This window comes from Apteryx mantelli, chromosome 3 (assembly GCF_036417845.1).
Source record: "Apteryx mantelli isolate bAptMan1 chromosome 3, bAptMan1.hap1, whole genome shotgun sequence".
Taxonomy (NCBI): Eukaryota; Metazoa; Chordata; class Aves; order Apterygiformes; family Apterygidae; genus Apteryx; species Apteryx mantelli.
The window spans coordinates 94,447,363-94,467,654 of record NC_089980.1 but is presented as its reverse complement, the minus strand read 5'-3'; the positions used below and the strand labels follow the sequence as shown (position 1 = coordinate 94,467,654).

The 20,292-nt window shown below is 37.1% G+C and overlaps 1 protein-coding gene across 5 annotated transcripts in view; it reads right to left on the bottom strand.

The window, feature by feature from the left end:
* MMS22L (MMS22 like, DNA repair protein) overlaps positions 1-20,292 on the bottom strand; it is a 100,637-nt gene that overhangs the window by 41,870 nt on the left and 38,475 nt on the right. For all 5 annotated transcript variants that reach the window (XM_067293947.1, XM_067293950.1, XM_067293949.1 and 2 more), the window contains exon 14: positions 17,977-18,486. In XM_067293947.1, the coding sequence (XP_067150048.1) occupies positions 17,977-18,486 (510 nt within the window). The remainder of the gene's footprint in view (positions 1-17,976; positions 18,487-20,292) is intronic.

The window sequence follows — 20,292 nt, the reverse complement described above, 5'->3', positions numbered from 1 at the left end:
GTTGCATATTAAAAAGTATCATCTTATACCACAGTCCTGCCTTGAATAAATACTGTTGAGCACAAAAAACACATTCTCCATTCTTCCTCAGAAACCCTTGATGAAGGTATATGGAAATCTTTCATGTCACTATAAAATGAATCAGATGTGAATATAATTTATATTATATCAGTATCAGAATGCCTGTGTATCTAGCAAACTTAAACAAAGCAGAAACGCTGAAGTGAAAAAATGAGTGCTTCTGATTTCAGTCAGGTTACTACTACAGAGATTAACTGTAGACTTCAAATGTGTACTTTTCAGAGAACTCTTCTGTTAGAGCAAAACCTCTAAAATTCTTCATCTTCTAGAAATCATCTCATCTGTTAAATAGTGTTCTTTTTTTGAAGAGCTAGAATCATAGAGTAATTTAAGCTGGAAGGGACCTCTGGAGGTCACCTGGTTCAACTCCTGTTTAAAGCAGGGCCAGTTAGACGAGGGTGCTCAGGGACTTGTCCAGTCGAGTTCTGAATACCTCCAAGGAGGGAAATTTTACAACCTCACTAAGAAACCTGTTCCAATGTTTGACTCCCCTCACTGTGAAAATCTTATCTAATTAAAATTTCCTTCATCATAACTTCACTCCGTTGCCTCTCGTCTTACCACTGCGCACCTCTGAGAAGAGTCTGGCTCCGTCTTATCTAAAACCTCCAATTAGGCAGCTGCAGATAAAGAAATGTTTCCCCCCACCCCAAACCACCTTTTCTTAAGGCTGAACAAACTCAGTTCTCTCAGCCTCCCCTCCCAAGGCATGTGCTCCAGCTCCCCAACCATCTTAGTGATCTTCTGCTGGCCTTAATCCAGTATGTCAATATCTTTCTTGTACTGGGAACCCAAAATGCTACCTACTTATGTGATACAGTTTATTTGAAACGCATTCCTCTGGAACACCAGGAGGGCAACAAAGTGCAGCAATCTGTAGCTGCACAATGGACCAGAGTCTGATACAAAAATTTTCTAACTTTAGAAAACTTAAGTCTCTTATACTAATCCCTTACTGTTTTCTGTTCAGAAAAAAAGAAAATACTTCATGCAAAATGATAACTATGCAGTGTGACTGGAATGCCAGTCAACTGGCTCTGACAGGCCAGTAGTGAAATCCATTTTTTAAGTGTAATCAATTTTCAAAAAGCATCCTGCCTTCAGTTCTTTCCTGGGACTCTGGGATCAAGATAATCCCAGCTGACATAGAATTGTAATGATGGGACAAGCGCGTATCTTCTGTAGTATACTGTTTACGCCTTCTAAAAAGTAATTTTTCCACACATTAGAGATACCTAAAAAATCTTCAAAGCTTAATAGGTTGATCTTAAACAGACTTCTCTTTAGAATTCAGAGCCCAGCAGTTTGAGGGACTCCCTGTTACAGATACTGGGGATCAGGCAGTCACATTCTGGTACACTTATAATTTTATGAACTGTACTAAAAGGGATCTCTTCATAAGTTCATGGTGTTTTATTCAAATACATCAAAAATATACAGAACATTTGGAAAAATTTACAATTTGGAAAATGTGATGGTGAATTTCTGACCCTGTAAAGATCATTAAAACTGTTTTTAGCCAAGCTATGAATACCAAAGTTTGGCAAATTGCTTGGAACAAATTCACACAGGTCCACTTGCCATCTCTTTCAAGTGTTTTCCTCTATCTACCACAGCTTGAGACATCCAGTTTCTGTCATTATGTTCTCACCCAGACTTAAGTACCAAGAAGACAGAGAAACTTCTCAAACACCAATCCTGGCTGCAGAAATTCAAATGTTGATTGATGTTATCTCAGTTTAAATTTTCTGATCTGATCAGGAGATGCAAAATGGACTGTAAGAATAGCTATACAAAGTCTTGAGAGGAGATAAAGGAACAGCATCAAAACATAAACCCCAAACACTGAAAACCAAAAAGAAAAAAATTACTGCTATTACCCATAATTAACTTTTCAGACATTCTGAATATAGTTTCCAGTAACCACCTTTCTTATCATTATCATATGTGTAGCACTTCATTATTATCATGACATCCTTATTTTTACGTAGTAAGCCTTAGAAAACACTTTTTTGTGCGTTTTATTATTTCTCTTAATTTAAAACAAGAACATGACAGAGAGAAGAATTGTAGTTCAAATGTGAAGTTTTAAAAAAGCTGTTTCAAATGAAACTTTTGCTCCTCGCTAGCTGTCTATGCAGAAAACCCAACACTATATGCATATGTATGCTCTCTAGCAACTTGCTGGGAGTCATATACTCTAAGTAGAGAGCAAAAGATTTTCCTAAACCAAGAGATAAAATAAATTTTGGAAGGCAGGCAGCTTGTAGTCAAGATAATGAAGTAACTTGTTTCCAAATTCTCAAACAAAATATTGCACTTCTTTCCTGAAAATCAATTTTGTTCTTTACAGAGTATCTGTTATTTTAAAGGATGCTGTTCATGTAATGCATCTTTCTAGTGAAGGAGATTACTTTGGGTACAAAACATCCCCTACTAACATTGTTCCCAACATCTGGCAATACAGACAGTAGAGCTGATTTTCTGTCATTCAGGAAGAACTGTAGGCTCGCTAAACTTTTATCATCATCCCCTCAGAAACACATTAAAAAAAAAAAAATCACTGTTAGAACTGATGGTTTATTAGATCAAAGCTACCATCAACAATGTCAATTCTGCCCGGCCGTGTTAACAGGAAAATGTTTTATGAGTTCTACCACTGGGCATCCATTTAACTTCCAGCACCAGCTATTCTGTAAAACCATGAACATAATTTATTTGGTGACCTGCATGTGTGGGAAGCATTATCTAGGCGAAACTTCTCACAGTCTGACAAAATGCTTTGATTTACACTGTTCAGATGACTGAACAAAGAGAGTTTAAGCAATCACCAACAATAGCTTTTATCTCCAAATGTACTAAAAATGTAATACTACATGAGAGCAACCAATTGCTTTAAGACCAGATTTGATAAAATAGGAATGATTGGATAAATATTACATTTTCAACTTGTACACATCTTGTCCATTAGGTTTAAATATTGTGTAAAGTTCATGTTTACCTTAAACATCATTTTTAGTGATTTCACCACACAGCAGTCACAATGCCTCCATGGTATCCACGGCAACCTCTTTGCTTACATTTAGCTTAAAATACACATTCATTCCAATTAAGTGAAGTAAACAGAAAACAACCATTCATATTTCCTCAAACTACTGCCATCTTTTCTTTTAGTTAGTATTCAACACTCTCTTTGAAACGGTTCCCAGTTTAGGTGTGCCATACGTCAATGAAAGGTATGTCACCAGATTCAGCTCCCTGTGTCATGGCAGAACTGATTTAATTATTCCTAAAGCATACGCAGTCTACAAATATAGGTAACTAATCAATTCCCACATATCTCCAGTGATGCAGATTCTGTAACCTCCTGTGTTTTTTCCACTAAAAAGGTATTGTTATTACTCTGCAGGTTTTCGTAGTGTTTAGTCTATTCCTTCTCTATACGAGAAAAACCAGATCACTTGATAATAAACTGCCACACACTGCAATGTCTTCTGAAACAGAGACTCACCTCAGACAGGAAACATATTCAGTAAAATACTATTACATCCAATATTCAATTTTCTTCCATATGAAAACAGAAAGGGATGTTCGTTAGGAGTAAGAACTTGCGGCACAGAATTTTTTAAAACATTCTGCTTGCTTCTGTGGGCCTGTTCTGTAATTTTATTTTTTTTCAATCCTTAAAACACTTTTGCCCAGTTCCTAATTTCTTTTAGGAGAAAGCAACTGATCAAGGCATTTTCTGACTTTTTTTTTTTTTTTTTTTTTTTTTTTTTTTTTTACACACAAAAGACACTACAGTGAAAAAACAAGACAACCCCTGGGATGCCTACAAGCTCCCAGTACTTTCTACCTATACGCAGCATATCGTGGTCTTACTGCATGTCATCATGCACCCCAGCTAGATGATACCCTGTTAACAGTGGTTGCTACTCAGAAATAATTGTTTAAAGTTTGCTGTGAAGCAGCTAAAAGATTGCAGAGACCTTGCAAGACATACAGAGTTAAATGTTTTAGCTGTTTTTCCTGTCTTTCTCTTCAAAACCTGAAACTATAAAATCCCTTGAGTGAAGTCAGAGAAAGGCTGCCATCCCTGCTAGGGTTAAAAGATGCTTTTGTAAGATTTTAGGTCAGATTAACCTTTTGCTCACAATAGGGCTGGTTATTGGTTTTATTTTTTACCGTCTTTAACACAGGTAAAAAAATCAATATGAAGCGAGACAAAGGGCTCTGGAGGCCCTGGCTACACCAGCTTTTGGTTTGGCTCATGCACAATCCTACAACATGCTGAGGCTGGGAAGGATTAGCCTGCTTGTGTTGAGTAAACCGATGATACTCAATAAACAGTTTCTGTTGTAAACCCCTTAGGACGTGCAAAGCCACACTAGTTGGCATTAGACCAGATAAGCTGCCGAACCAGCTGTAATCTCATTTAGACCTGAGCTGATCCTCCTGTCCTTTCATTCCACAGGATCAAAGCAAACCACTGAGGAGGCAGCTGTATTATAGCAGCAGTGCTTGCTGGATGCGGCAAACATTTCATAAATTCCTCTCCTTGAAGCAAGTCTGCACATAATCTACCCAGAGCCAGTATAATCAATGGATTTCTGAATTCATTAGTCTTCTTATTACGGGATAACTGTTTTCTCCTCATAGTGGGGTAGTTGTTGCAAGCCAACTTTGCAAAACAGCTCTTACTGCTGACCATTTCTTTCTGGTAATGTGCTTTTGCATTTTTGCTGTGCCACATGAAAATGATTTAAATCACTTCTACACAGTAATTTTTTAAAGACTAGAAATAAAACCAATTCACATATATTCAAGTAAGAAGCACTGAAATACACTAAATTCTTCCAAGCATAATTACTGGCTACCTGCTCACGTGCTTTCATGTATCAGTAATAATGACCAATGTTTTCTGACCTCAATGACAGCAAATGATAATAGTGAAAGCAGAGATTATATTATCGTACTAGCATAGTACACATGTACAGCACAGTACAATACTATAGACTAAAATTACAGATGTGAAAGAAGGCATTCCAAGGAAAAGATTTCTACTTGCCTTTTGCCCTGTGTGTTCTCTAGAATTAAAAAGAAGAAATATTTTCATGGTTAAGGAAATGAATAGTACAACTTAGAGACCAGAAAACCACAAAAGCAACAGGTCATTTCAAACTAAGCAAAAATGAAATCCAAGACACTGGATCAAATAGGACTTGAGGATGCAACATTCGATTTTGTACAGTTTGGAGTTTCCACTATGCAATTATGGCTAAAAATTGTTATAGGGTAACCTTAAGAGCTTCAGAAGAACAGACTGAAAATTCAGAAAATGTGTCAACTGATACCTTTCCTAACACTGAAATGTGCAATGTAACCCATACTCACAGATAAAGAAAGTAAAATTAGATTTGTAACTTATATTAGGATAAGGAAATATTGTAAAGGATTATTTGTCAGTCCTTTGATTTACTAATTTTATTACTGGTTAACGTAAAGATTTAGGTTTTCCGGTTCAGTTGCATTTGCATAAAAAGGATACAAGGAGAATTACACAATACAGATGTGATTCTTGGGTCACATGTAAGTAACATAATGATTCTCACATCACTCCTTCCTGAGGAGTGAACAGCAGACGCAGAACTAGGTGCAGCTAGAAAAACCAGGAAGGCCAGGAACCCTTACAAGATTACCCTAAGGCAAAACCAGCAGTGTTTGTGACTTAGTGTTATTTGCAGCCAGTATAAATATAGAATATTCTCATGCTACTCCAACCCACATATACCTCAGAGAATTGCTCTGGGTTTTCAGAGCACAAAACAAAATCTATACAGTCTTTCCATGCGCATTCCAGCCTATGCGCACAGATCTATTGGACTGTTTCTCTGGCCTTTAGTGTTTCTAACAAAGGTATCAAAGCAACTAACCCTGTAATAAAAAGCTTCAAAAGTCTAACAATATCAGATGTTTAACACAGGCAAATGATTTATAACAGATTACAAAAAGGAGATGCTTAGTAGAAACTTAGTAGAAACTTTTAGCACTAAGGCACAGATTTGCTACAGCATATCACTGGCAGCTGGCAAAGATGAACAAAAGGTATTTGCACCTATGGTCTACAGATGTGTAAAAAAAAACCCCAGCCCTCCCCCCATCCACCCCCCCCCCAAAAAACACGCTACCACACATCTCTTCCTCAATCACTTAGAAACCATCTGATGTGTTAGTTAATGATTCCTCTCTCTCCAATTCATTCTTCAGACATAAAGGGGTCCCATTTAACTTAATCACTTAATAACAGCAGTGATGGGTATCAGAACCCTAATTCTTCTAATATTTGCAAAACCCAGCTCTTTGTAATAATAATAACACCATGATAGCAAACTGTAAAACTGTGTAATTATACTTTAATTGTATTGTGAGGCATGCATTAATCACAAAGTTTAAGTACCAAGGATGGAATTATAATAATTCTGTAAAACAAATTTAAGCTAGCTAAGTAGGTCAGAACCACTAGCATGCAACAGGAGACCTCTGGGAATTTATCAGTTAATGGCTATTTATGTGCAAATGAGTGCCCTCCAACCCTCCCAAATCCTGTGTAGCTGAAGGGTATTTCTGTTAACCGGGAGCATGCTTAACTGCTGAGGCATAAATTAAACCATTTATTGGAATGATTTTAATTCTTTTCTCCCCCCACCCACTGTTACTACTCCCCTCCACCCTCACTAACAGCACAATTTACAGTATTAATTTACATGGAGATAGGACTGCTGAAGAGTTTTCAGAAATTACCCTGTTTCAAGGAAGAAAAAAAGAAAGAGAAAAAGAGAGCAATAGAGAAACTTTCAGTAAAAGACCCTAGCAACGCTACACTTAATCTTCAGATCTTCCAAAGGGTGGCTTAAGTCATTAGAAATTCCAGAGGTTCAGTATCACAGCAGTACAGTGAAAACCCTTTCATAATGAACTCTAATGAAATGAAATTCTGTTTTATGTCCTCGTGTTCTAATCTTGGAGAAGACAATGAAGCTCAAGGGGGACTGCATCAACTGCATTTTCTGTCATAATGCTCACACTGTACACATATCAAAGCTTTTCTTCAGAGAAAGAAAATAAAACAAAAAAATTTCTTGGCTGCAGGAAAAAAATCTTCAGTTTTTTCAGTTCTATTTAGAAAAATCAGTAGTCATTCTTGATGACTTAGAAAAATAGATGCCTTTACAAAATAAAGACTCAGAATCAAAATGTATTAAATTTTCACTATGATATAAAATGTGGATGATTTACAGACAATATAAATTATTTCTGAACCCTTATAATCATGACAACAGTAATTCAATACAGCAAGGCAATACAAGTACAATCTTAAGTTTCAGTCTTAGGCTTACACTTTTATATGTTGAGTTTTTTTCTAAATACATACAGATATTTTCTAGCAAAGCCTAGAGTCCCAGAATAATAAAATGGCCAAACTTTGATTAGTCTAGCATCAATTAACCAAAGCTCCCTGTTATCCAAAACAGGGTCATGTCTCCCTAATGTCTAATAATTACATTGTAAAGTCCCTCGATTATCTGAATATATTCACTCTCCCTATGACATTTGGATAATCCTGGCCGTGCTACAGTTAATTACTGTTTAAGAAATAAGATGATCACAGTGCATTACTTTCTGATGACATCTTTGCACCTAATACAAAGCTCCACCTAAATGCAACACTTAACACGCACATGTGTGTACACACACACACACACACACACACACACACACCAGTTCCTCCCCAAATTAAGCCACTGCAGAACACCCTAGAATATACAGGTGTGGTGTGAATTGGAAGAATTCCCTAGGAGCAAATCTTTAGCAGCTTTAAAATATTTTTAGGCGGATACCTGGAGCACTTACTGGAATATTTTCAAATGCACATCACCAATGACTAATCAATATATTCATGTCCAAGAAAACAAAGAATGCCAATGAAATATTTGCTTTTATTCTCCCTGTTGACTTTTTGTAAGTAACACAGGAATGCAAAAGGCAGTAAAAGGAAGCCTCATTGTCCCGGCAAGCACATACGTACTTGCCTATCCCTCCCTTCTGCTGCCCCTCAGTAAAAGATTACGCATATTCAAGGCTGCTGAGTGCATAATGGCTGCCGTGGCTGCCTGTGTAGTCACTGCATTACCATATATAAAACCAAAAGGTTTCTGTTTCTTAACATGGATTTGCAAGCATACATATTAAACCAGAGACTTCATACCACTGTTTGCTAACACTCTGAAATTAATAAATGAACAGAACTATTTGACAAAAAAGTTCAATCATGTATTTTCAGAAAGAATTAGCACAGCTGTATTATCAGAGCTGGTGATAAGCCCACGGTTACCTCTCCATTCCCTACAGTGAGGAGCTGCAGCCGTGATTATGCCTGTACCTTCCAGCCATTGGCAGGGTCTCAGCATTGCCCTAAGGCTTTAATTAACCCCGATTAGAGATAAACAGGGCCTTCTGGTTGTGAAAAAGAGGAGCGAGTAGACAGTAGTTCAGCTTATCAGAGAACTAAATAAACAACAACTGTTTTTACCTTCTCTGTTTGCTCCTCCCAGTAACGATGTCAGGAAGGGAGCCCCACAAGAGCATGACATGATGCGGGATGTACACATTGCAGAGCATGCTCTGCTCTTTCCATTTTCTTTAGGGAGGATAAGGTGGCCTACTGTATCAGCCTCATTTCACATTAGGCACATTTTCACTGTTCCTGGTTTAGCACGAGTGGCAAGAAAGCTGGAACATTTATGCACATAAGGCACTGGCAATTAATGGCATTTGGACTTGCTCCAAGACAAACAAACATGACAATGCACACAGACATGCTCTGTCTCAACTATCTTCCTTTAGGAAAAGTCTAAAATTTTCCTAAGTCATTTTCTACACAGATTTCAAGACTTGAATACAGATTCAACAGAATCCATTTTGGTGAACACACAGCACAGGCCACCTTGACACTCCCGCTGCAGAAATTCCACAAATTATTACTGTTTAGAAGTAGTAAACACATTTGCTTTTTTCCCTAACAGAAAGCAGAAGTTAAAAGAACACTGACACTACAAATCAAAATTAATGGCAGATTTCCAAAGTCAAACTTTATGGCAGATTTACGGTTTCAGGTATTGGTTTCTTTTGTACCCCTTAGTTTCCGATTTCATTGAGGTTTTGTTCTGTAAGGAAAAGCAGAGAATATTGCTTAGGAAGCATCCTTAATACCCAGTCGTCAGCCGCATCTAGCACTCCTTAATATGAAATCACAGAAACATAAATGAAGGGCTGGGAAGCACCTCGACAGTCATCTAGTAAGTCCATCTCTGCAGTCTGCTGAGCTTACCAAGACCATCCCTGACAAATGTTTGCCTAATGCATTCTCTAAAAAGTAAAAAAATGAAAGTCGATTCCACAGCCCTCTTTTACAGTCTGCCATGGTGTTGACAGTTGCACAATGCTCTAAATAACCAAACTAAACTGTTTCTGCCACAAATTAAGCCAACTTAAAGCCACGGGGATGGAGAACAACAGACAGCTTGTCTTCTTTGTTACATTCCTTTACATATTGGATCATTCTACCATGTCTCCCTTCAGGGTTTTCCAAATAAAATAAATTCCTTCCAACTTCTACAAACTTCCTCTCCTCGTCATTCCCTTCTGAGAAGCTCTCCAATTTTCAACTTATTCATACATGTTTTGTAAACTGTTATGTCCAGAACTGCATACAAAACCACAGCTAAAGACAAAATAAGCAGCTCCTGTATCTCACCCAAAACACTTTCGTTAGTACCCCACACAACAATATTTAAGGGTGTCTTTTTGGGGGGAGGGAGGAGGGTTGCTTTTTTCCTCTTAGGAGGAGTCACATTAAGTCCTGCTTCCTAATATCACACAACCTGTGTGCGTGAAATAAAGTTACTGTTATGGGAATTAGCCCATGGATAGATTTCAACCAAATTTCAAATAATTATTTTCTTGCAGCCATTTATATTCTTAAAAATTAAAGTAAATAGAGAGCCATGTAAATAGAGGCCAAAGCATAAATACAGCCCCTTGCCCTCCTTTTTGCAGATGTTGGGGAATCCACTGGAGCTGCCATTCACAAACTTATTTTGGTTTTCTTCTGTATGCCAGACAGAAAACCGTGCTAGTGCAGGAACAGATTAATGTGTCTTGCAGCCATCCGTGCTGAGCGGGCAGCAAAGTCTACGAGAAAGGGCAAGATGGACAGATGGGGGTAACAGCTATGTCAGCTGTCACAGTTCAATTCACCACAGATGTGAATGCCACCTTTATTTCTATCACCTCATGGTACATGCTGCCTCCTGAGGCTTTGACAGTACTCCTGCCATGCCAACCATTCCATGTTTTGTATTAATACTTCTCCTTCCTAATTTCAGTACTTGGCCTTCACTTTATTACCTCTTGCTGATGACCATTTTCCCAATATATCAAAATCATTTTAAATTCTGTTTCTGCCCTGCATTTGAGCACTTAGAAATACCATACACTTTTTTCTGCATACAGACAAAACTTAATTTCTGTGCAATTTATTCTATAACTCGACACTTTCATCTACTAAAACTAGTCATGCTAAACAGTTTTTCATCTTAAGTGATCCAATATGAAGCCATTAAACATTGATAATACTAAGAACACATTTCGAGTAATGCTGAAGCCTCACATTAATTATGTTCTTTAAAAATTTTTCTCTCTCATTCCAACAGACTCGCAGTGTTTTACAGTAAAACTGTTTGTGCTTGTGAGCCTGCTGCCACAGTTTTCTTGTTTCTTCCTTTTTTTTTTTTTGGTTACAATGCCTAGAAACGAATAAACTGGAAGTTGTTTTTATGTCTCGGAAGGAATTTCAGCATGGGCAGAATCATCCCTGGGGATGAGGAATCAACTGGTATATTCACAGTTAGAGTATACAAATAAATAGAAAACACAGATTACATTCAGACTCATCCCTTCTCTTTATCTAGTAGCTGGTTTCATGAGCCAGCCAATTTGTTTTGCTAGTAAGGTAGTCCCATGAGTTAGTAGTGAGAGAGGCTCATGCTGGTAGTTTTCAGTCATCACTACCAGAATCTGAAACTGCCTCGTAAAAAATGAAGTGGCTATTTATCTATTCTTCTTTGCCTGGGAGGGGGATGGGGAGGGGGAAAAAAACAAAACAAAAAGATCATTCTACTGAACTACTGAATCTCTCAGAACGGCATAAGCTACTATAAGCCATGTTTTTGTTCAAAGCCTGGTGGGTGCTTTGCTTGCTTTTCATTTTCCTCCATTAAGACAAGTATATTCATTTGTTCAGTTAGCATAAGGATTCTCCTTTGAGTTTGTGCAGATTTTTTTCTCCTCTTTAAAGGTCAACTTTCCTTAAAACATGCAGACACAAATTAATTCTTCTCTCCAGAGATCATCTACTTCCAGAGGGTCTAGCAATGGAGAGAAGAGTACAAAGGAAATATTACGTGTGAAGCAGAGACACATACACATGTACAGTTCAGTACAAGTAGAAGAGCAGTCTAACAGTTCTAGAAGACTACAGTGACTTGCTCTTGTCCCAAAACGTATGCTCAGGGTTTTATCAATCAGGCCTGTCGTTCCGCTTCTCTGCTAGGAGAAGAGAACGCAGACAAAGGCATAGATGCACACATGCACAGAGCATCCTTCAGTACACAAAACAGGCTAAGAACATCTGAGCGGGCTCGCCATCCGCTTTCTCCATTCCTCCATGAAGGCTGTCAGTAGGAGGCAGCATTGAGTCTGGCAGCCACAGCTCTGCACCGCAAAGTAGTTGGGAGCCAGCTTCATTCTTCTGTCATTATATAAGCAAAATGACACTGTTCTCTAATCCAGCCAAAGCTGATAAGTACCATCAACCTGTCACTTCCTACATTTCAAATTCTAACATTGCAGCATCAAAGAGTTTTTACATTTCGATTTCTTTTGCTGGCAGCGGTCGGTAGCCTCTCATTCTCCCACGGTGTTCTAATGCAGCATTTGCACACCGGGGTTACTCCCAGCCTGAATAGCAGGTCATCCCCTACTCACTGAGCTCATCTGCGGCCCATGTGCTAGGCAATTTAGAACCAATCAGCCCTTATTTAGCTCAAGAGTAATGAGCAGCATAGTGACACAGACTTAAGCCTGACCCTCAGGACACTGCTCATCAAGCAGTAAAACTGTGACAAAATCATTCATTTTCCACCCGCTGGCAAGAAATAATACTCACACTCACTGTATTACTTTTTCAAGATATAGAAAAAAAAGTCCTGAATTTTCATGATGCGAGACATTAATTTGCAGAAAGCTGAATTCCCTTAAACCCCCCTGTTGCTATGAGCTCACCAGGGGGAAATAGGCCTTAGGAGACTGAAATGGAATAAAGAAAATTGCTTCAGCTTTCTTTTCATTTTAAATAAGCCTTAAATCTGACAAGAGATATCTAAAGAGAGAAGAAATATATATCTTGTAAGGTAACAAAGAAACAATCAAAATTAAGAGATTAGAATGCTACTTGCATATAATGGTTTTACTGGCAAAAATATTTCTTTAACATCCACAACAAAAAATATTCCATATGAAATGCCATTTTTACACTTCAGGCAAAGAAGAAAAGAAGGAAAACAGAGAGGAAAGTTCATTTGGGGAAAACAGTTTCAAAAGTGAGACACTTCCACCGGAAAACAAATCTGTACTTTCTGTCCTTCAGGGAACAAGCACATATTTTTCTAAACAACAGGATCCTAACCAGCAGGTTCTTACTACACCTGGATATGATTTTACTCTTTTTTTGTGTATTTAGTCTTTCACAACAGTAAGTCTTGTATTGCTGTCAGGTAGGCCACAAAAAGGCCTACGTGAATTAATTTTTGGTAGATAAAATGGGTACAATGGATGAAAGACAGAAAAGTGTTCCAGTCTCTAGCACAGGGGACAGAGCTGCATATCTTCATAATTAGAGTACTACACTTGAATTTCTTTAGCTTCATGTATCTAAAAAGATTGGCATTACTTGGGCATCAACAATCAGAAGCTTGGCAGATTCCTTGACTGCTTCTGTTATTTCAGGTTGTTCTTAAAACAATGCTATGGCAGATGCTCTCTCTATTACATCCTAAACACTAATATGAAATTGATTTTAATCAATTATTCAGCTCTCATGTGACCTTTTACAGATTCCAGAAAATTGATAGTAAGAAGTGGAAGTAAATACTCCAGCAAACCTGAAGCAATCCTAGACAAATACAGGAACCTTCCACAAACAAAGTATTAGGTACACAGCTTCAGTGCAATGTATCTCATTTCATTCATTAATATAGTAATATTCTCAGAGCAGAGGACATGCAATCAAAATACACTTCAGTTTTAGCTAGTTGTCTTTGAAAATCAGAACACAAAAGGCATATGATGTTATTTTACACACACACAAAACAGTGCAATACCAGGTAAAGAAAGAGGAATAGAAAGGAAATTGAATTTTAATTATGAGAGCCATACCTTAAAGTAATAAAAGTAGCTCAGAACACATGTAGTAGCCCCACAGAAAACCAAAACAGATTACTTGAAAGGATTTGGGCACAATAAACCTTTCAGAACAGTGCTACATTCTAAGCAATGCTTACTTTCCATGTTCCAAAACATTTAGAGACTATATTTACTTTAAATTCATTCATACCTCAGCTTAATTAAGAGAATTCCTGCACTTCAAAGCCCTAAAATATTTTAAATCATAGGTCAAGCCAACCCATGTCCTGCTGGACATGCTTGCTCCCCAAACCTATAATTGCCTCCCAGCCTATAACAGCAAGACAAAAAAGGAAGGACTTATTTCCATTTTCCATACAGGTGAACAAAGCTCGTAGCAACATTCAGAGACTTTCTGATGGTCACTCAGTAAGTCTGGCAGAGCCAAACTAAGTTCTCCTGAATCTCAGCTCGGTGTTTTTGTCACAGAGCTACCCTCTGTACTTATCAGGACATCATATTGGTAGCTTTAAATATACTCATGGGAAGGGATGGGTAAGAGAAGACTCATGCTCTTCCAAACTTTTCTGAACACAGTCTTCAGAAGTTCAACCTAAGAAAAATACATTTTCCAAAGACTAACACTAAAATTCCTGAGGAGGGGAAGAAAAGAGGGAGGAAGGGGGGAGGACCTTTCCATCCTCCTCCATCTGCTGACTAATGCAATACCAGAGAAAGGAAGAGAAACTCCTGTTGGTCTCAGAATGCTCCCCACAGCATTTTTTGATGGAAATATAATGCAAAAAAATTACAAATAAGTATACATTTCCATAGCAAAGATAATACTGGATAGAAAATCCATTTCTATCATGATTTCTCTCTCAACCTCAAGGCTAGACACACTGTGACAGATAGAGACATCCATTTCTGCCGTTATCCATGGCTCAGTTATTAATGGAGATTTTAATTAGACACATGTTTACCTGGTTAGCATTCATGTAGAGACAAAAAGACAAACTTAGGAAATTTTACACACTGAACTTTTCAGTAACTTTTCATATCCTACAACTTTGGCAGAGCATTAGAAGCTGGCATAAATACTCAGATATTGTCTTCATAAATAAAATCACTGTTTATTATGCTATTAGGTTTGTGGTAGTTCTCTCTTCTCCTATGAGAATCCATAGTAAGTCTCGCTGAAACTACACAAAGATGTTTAGAGTACCAGCAGTGATTTTATACCGGGCCATGTACTTACATTTTATAATACTGTAACTCAGTTCTAATGTACTACAAAAAAATAAACACCAGAAAGATGGTAACGAGAAAAAGTTCATGTCAGAGCAATATCTATCTGATTACAATAAAAGACATTTTAATATGTTGCAAGCACTTTTTTAAGAGTAACGTATTACAAATGCTGGAACCTACTGTCTTCCAGGTACTCAGTAAATTTCTCTAAGCCAGTGTCCATTTTAATAGTGAGTTTTAATCAAATCCATTAAATGCCTGTACTTTTATTAACCTAGGGTTTGGGGTTTTTTTGTGGCATGAGGTACTCAGATGATGGGAAGCACTAGAAATTTGCAACAAATGAAAGCACACATGGAGCAAGCATCCCACATTTACCTTTCATTAAGGACAAAAAATTCAGGGATCTAAAGTATTGTTTAAAAGCAGAAACAAAAAAGTAATGAAAACCTTATGTCTGAGCTAGGTGCTGAAGGCTCCAAGTAAACCTAAGAAGGAAGTCTATATCTTGTCACATTTTTTATTTTACTGAGGTTTTTTGTGTGACTGTTTATTTTACATATGTTTTTTAAAAGGAGACTGTATTAAAATACAATCTTACACTTTCATACTGAATCTCACTATGAAAACCAAATACTTGGAAGTGCCAGCAAGTAGCATCTTGTTTCCAATTATCCACTCTCCACAGATCAAAGACTAATAAAATAATTTTTCCTGCTAAGTCATAGCTCATTTGAAGTATTTGGATGCCAAAATAGTAATAACAATAACAAAAAAAACCAACAATGGTATAAAACAGCTTATTTAAAATACCCTAAGCGTAGGTAGACACAACAATCAAAAGTTACCAGCAATTTTCTAGCAGACAACAAAACACAGGGAAGGTCAGAAAAGGGTTATTTTAAAATACAGTAGTGTAAAAATGGTGGAGGTCCGTTTTTGTGATGCCTTTTAAGAAAAAAGAAAGGAAGAAAACAAGCACACTTTCAAACCCTTCTATGACAAGTCTTAGCCCACAGCAAGTTTTCACAGCTCTGTTACAAACCCTTGAAAATAAAAGTTTATAATGGAAATGCTGACAGACCCTTAACCATAGCAGCATGAATGGCTATAATTAAAGAAGAGCTTTTGGCTACACCTCAGTCTGCAAATGAAAGATTGCCTTTTTTACAATACCCTCAATAAAAGCAAGTGGGAAACCTGAAATGTGATAGTAGCAATGCAACAAGATACGTTAAAGGAGACTGCTAGAACTATTTGACATTCTAAGCTTTAAATACTGAGGCATTCAGTTAACATAACCAAGGCAGTATTTTCATAATGCTACTTAATCAGCAATAAAGAATACTCCTGTGAGCCATCAGCCGGGTTTAGCAGAAAGTGGCACATGAAGTTATTATTTCCTAACAGCCTACAGGGAGCTGCTTGTCTCTTTAATCAGTGATCTCACTTCCTTCCTACCTGGAAATTCCCTGTCACACAGTTATAAAACTATTAGTGCAGTCTACAGAAAAATTTTATTTATGAAAGGTCTACTATCTTTTATATATCAGGATTTTAAAAACAGGAGAGAGAACAGCACTGAACCATTTCATCCTCTTCCAAGTTTGCAAACACAATAGGCCTAATCAGTCTGGTTAAGGTAGTAATACTTTAACCTCTGGTTGGCACAAAATCATCTAAATCTTCTGAATGAAGAAACTATTTTTAGTGCTGTTTTACTCATGTTGGCAGCAGAGGACTATTTTCAGTGAGTCTATCAATGTGGGAAAGAGACCCAGTAACATTTCACTATTCCCTCCCAACAGTTAAAAACAAGATTCCAATAATCTCTCTCATACAACTAAGTATTTGAGCATGTTGGTAATGCAAATTATTTCAGAACAACTCCTTTGTGTAAGTAAAGGTATAAATAACTGTACTGTACCTTGCCCATGATGGCCTGAGAAGTCTAGAATGAATTTCTATCCTCTTCTCTCTATGTTACAAGAGGACTACATAACCCTGAAGTTTTGGAAAGCTTCAGAACAATGTCAAGTTATGAAACAGGAAACTTTTTCACAGTCTAAAATTTCTCCCTACTTCATCTTTAAAAGCAACACAAATGCTGTATATTAACCAATGGAGAAAATTTCAAAGTATTTTTGAAGTCTCCAATTTATTCCAGTAAATGCATTCAGTAGAACTGAAATAATAAATAATAAATCAACTAAACTTAGTTTCATGCTTCATCTTTTTCCAAAAGACTGCCAGAAAAACAGTTGTCTTTGGACATATAAGCTATTGACAGCTGCAATCAAACTACTAGACAGTAACAAAGCACTTCGTTAAAGAGAGATCTTGCATATGGGCCTCACTATTCCTATTACACGCTCTTACACAGTTCTTTCCACATATTCCGGTCTTGCACATCTCAAGTAATGGCAGATCAATAGCTGCCTCTTAATAACTTATTAAAAAAAAAAAAAAGAGGCAATTTTGGCTTCAAACTGGAAGACTACTTCCAAAAGGCCTCAGCAGACAAAAATATGCTTATTGAAGAACCCTGTGGTTGTTGAAAACTGAACTAGTACCTCAAAGCAAAATTGCTTCAGTGGTGAAATGTGATTTCCTTCTTTCCTATCTAACCCCAGACTAAAAGTCTCCATAACTGTTATATTTGATCACAAGCTTGGTGAAAGAGATAAAAAAAATTTATAACGAAGAATCTGAAAAATAGAACAGATTCACTGAAAAAAAAGTAACTTCCGTAATTAGTACAAATATGAATTTTGAAACTTCTTGTGCCAAAGGAAAGATAGTATGTTCACGGTGTTCTCTGAAACAGTGGCAAGTGAATGATTTTGCCTACAGTGCCACTGATTCATAACAAAATATCAAGAGATCTCAAACTTTTGTGTCTTGACACCCTCAGTGTCCTGAAACTGTAAGGAAACATTTCTAAGATTCTAAACATAGCAAGGTATTGGTGAATTTTGAAATTTAACAAATCATTCACAGTCCTCCAGAGCTACCTCTTTACTTCTGCTGTGTTTCAGGAAGAAATTAATATGAACTACATTTTGACTACAAACACAAAAACAACATGCCAGTCTATATCCACAACTTAACTAAATAACTTACCGAAGTCTGGCTAGAACAACCTGTAGAAAATTTAGGACCATACTCAGTTCAGCTCCTCGACAAGCAGGCAGCAGCATAGTAAAGCCATCATTTAGCAACTTTTCCTGAGAAAGATTCAGGTTGCAGCTGGTCTCAAACACTTCTTGGACACCATCAATGTATGTTGAAAGTAAAGTCCAGAGATTTTGTTTCTGTGTGTAGTCATTTTTGTTTACCAAAAACTCCTTTGCTTTTTCACGGAAAGCATTTGAGAGTTTCTCAGCTAGGACACTAATGTCCATGTTCTTCTCAACATAAATCAAAAGAAAAGCAAACTGGCCTCTCCAAATGAGAGCTCTCTGACAGACAGTAACAGAGGATGGAGTCAGGAAATCCAAAAGATCCAACACTCGACTCACTATGTCTTCTCTTTCTGCAACAATTGCTAGCATAAGGAAAAGGTTAAAAAAGTTCTGCAGACCCACTTCTGTCAGCTCCTGCATTCTTCTCCGATGGAACTTGGAATAAATTCTACATCAAAACAAACAAACAAAAAACAAAACAAATTTTCTTCAAATACACTATTTTCTACCTGCTTGATACACTACAATTGTATTTTCATGCTTTTAGTCTAGAATTACCCTTTTACAATAACTCTTAGTTTTTAGATACCCTCTTTTTCCCTTCCCTCCCCTCTCCTACTGTTTTGGCTAATGGAATAAAAATGCTATTTCATTTTCTGCTCCCAATACAAAGTGCATGCTGGAGCTTTCAACTCCAAGAGCAGCCTAACCTTTCTCCCTTACCCCAACATCCAACCTCTAGCAGAAAGTTTAGCCCAGTGTTACTAGAAGACTCTCTGCTTTGTCTGTGATGAGTTTTCTCCATACCATGCCTTCGCATCAATCAAACTTAGCACATCTCCAGTGAGGACTGCTAGAAAAGAAAGCAATTTGTTGTTAAGTCGCATCTCTCAGCAACAGCTAACACTTTCTGTACCTCAACTTCTTTCCTAGAAGCTCAGTGATTTCCAGGTGGCACACACAAAATTCCAAAAATGGCCAGGGACCTCTCTCCTTGAGATATTAATTTCTGTTCTTACGTTATACTACCATAGCTGTCGTGATCAAAGGCTCACCTACTTAATCATCACTACAGTAAAAGGGAGAGAAAGATTCCTGATAGAAAGCTCCTTTTCTCGACAGTGTTCTGCAAAAGTCTTGCATGGAGTTTATCAGGCACATGTTGTATGGACTGCAGACTACAAGTTTGGGAGGAAACAGGAAACTGGAGCATTTGGGAGAGGGAACTTTCTCTAGCAGGAAGACGTGATAAGAAACTTTAAGCTGGATTGCTTATACGGTAGTGCTTAAGTCATACATAGCTAATGGTGAAAAGCTCTCCTACTTTGCAACTTTAAAGTGATTGGCAAAAAGCAGAAAGCTTTTACATAGGTGTTTTTTGTGTGACCTTTGCTCATATCTGGACTTTTAAATAAATGTCACCATTCTTATGAGAAAGGAATAAGATGAAAATGGGTTGCTTAACTTGTGATTAAAAACTTGGATGTATCTTTCACCTTTAACTTAAAAAAAAGTTCCATATAGAGTAGTTAAACATCCATAAATGCTGTTTTCTTATTCCATCACCTGGAAAAACAGTTGGAAATGGTGCTGAGGTTATCAAATCTAGCTACCAAAAATTATAGCAAATCCAATTAATGTTGCTTAGTAGTAAATTACTACTGACAGGCATTTCTGTTTTTCATGCATCAATTAATGCTTGGTTAGCTGCAGAAAACAGAGTTCATCCCAAAATCATAGCTGTAGGCTGTTAAAATTTGTTACTTGTGTAATTGATTTATTCAAGGTAGAAATGATGAATACTGGTTGAGCAGACTGGCAGAGTGTGTTATGTATTATTATTCCCCCTCTTAAATTAGGAAAAGTAACAAGCTATAATAAGACAAAAATGTAAGTATAATTTGTTTTCAGTGAAAACAGAGCAGACTAATTAAAATTACTAACTAAAGCAAGACATTGATTCAACATCCAATGTCATATTTGTTTCAATATGCAGTTGTAGTAATTTTTAAACGCAAGTTTTGAAGACTATAACAACTCATGAAGCATAGATAGGCAGTAGATATATTTCCCCCTTCTGAGACCCAAGATAATGCTTCTTTCTTGGAAGAAGCTTACTACGTATCATTGCAGGGTTTGCATACACATATGCATTTTAAATATATATTACATATATATAAATAACTGAGATTAATACTTAAGAACTAATTCTAAGAGTCTGTTTTATACAATGAAAGCAATTCATAAAAACTTT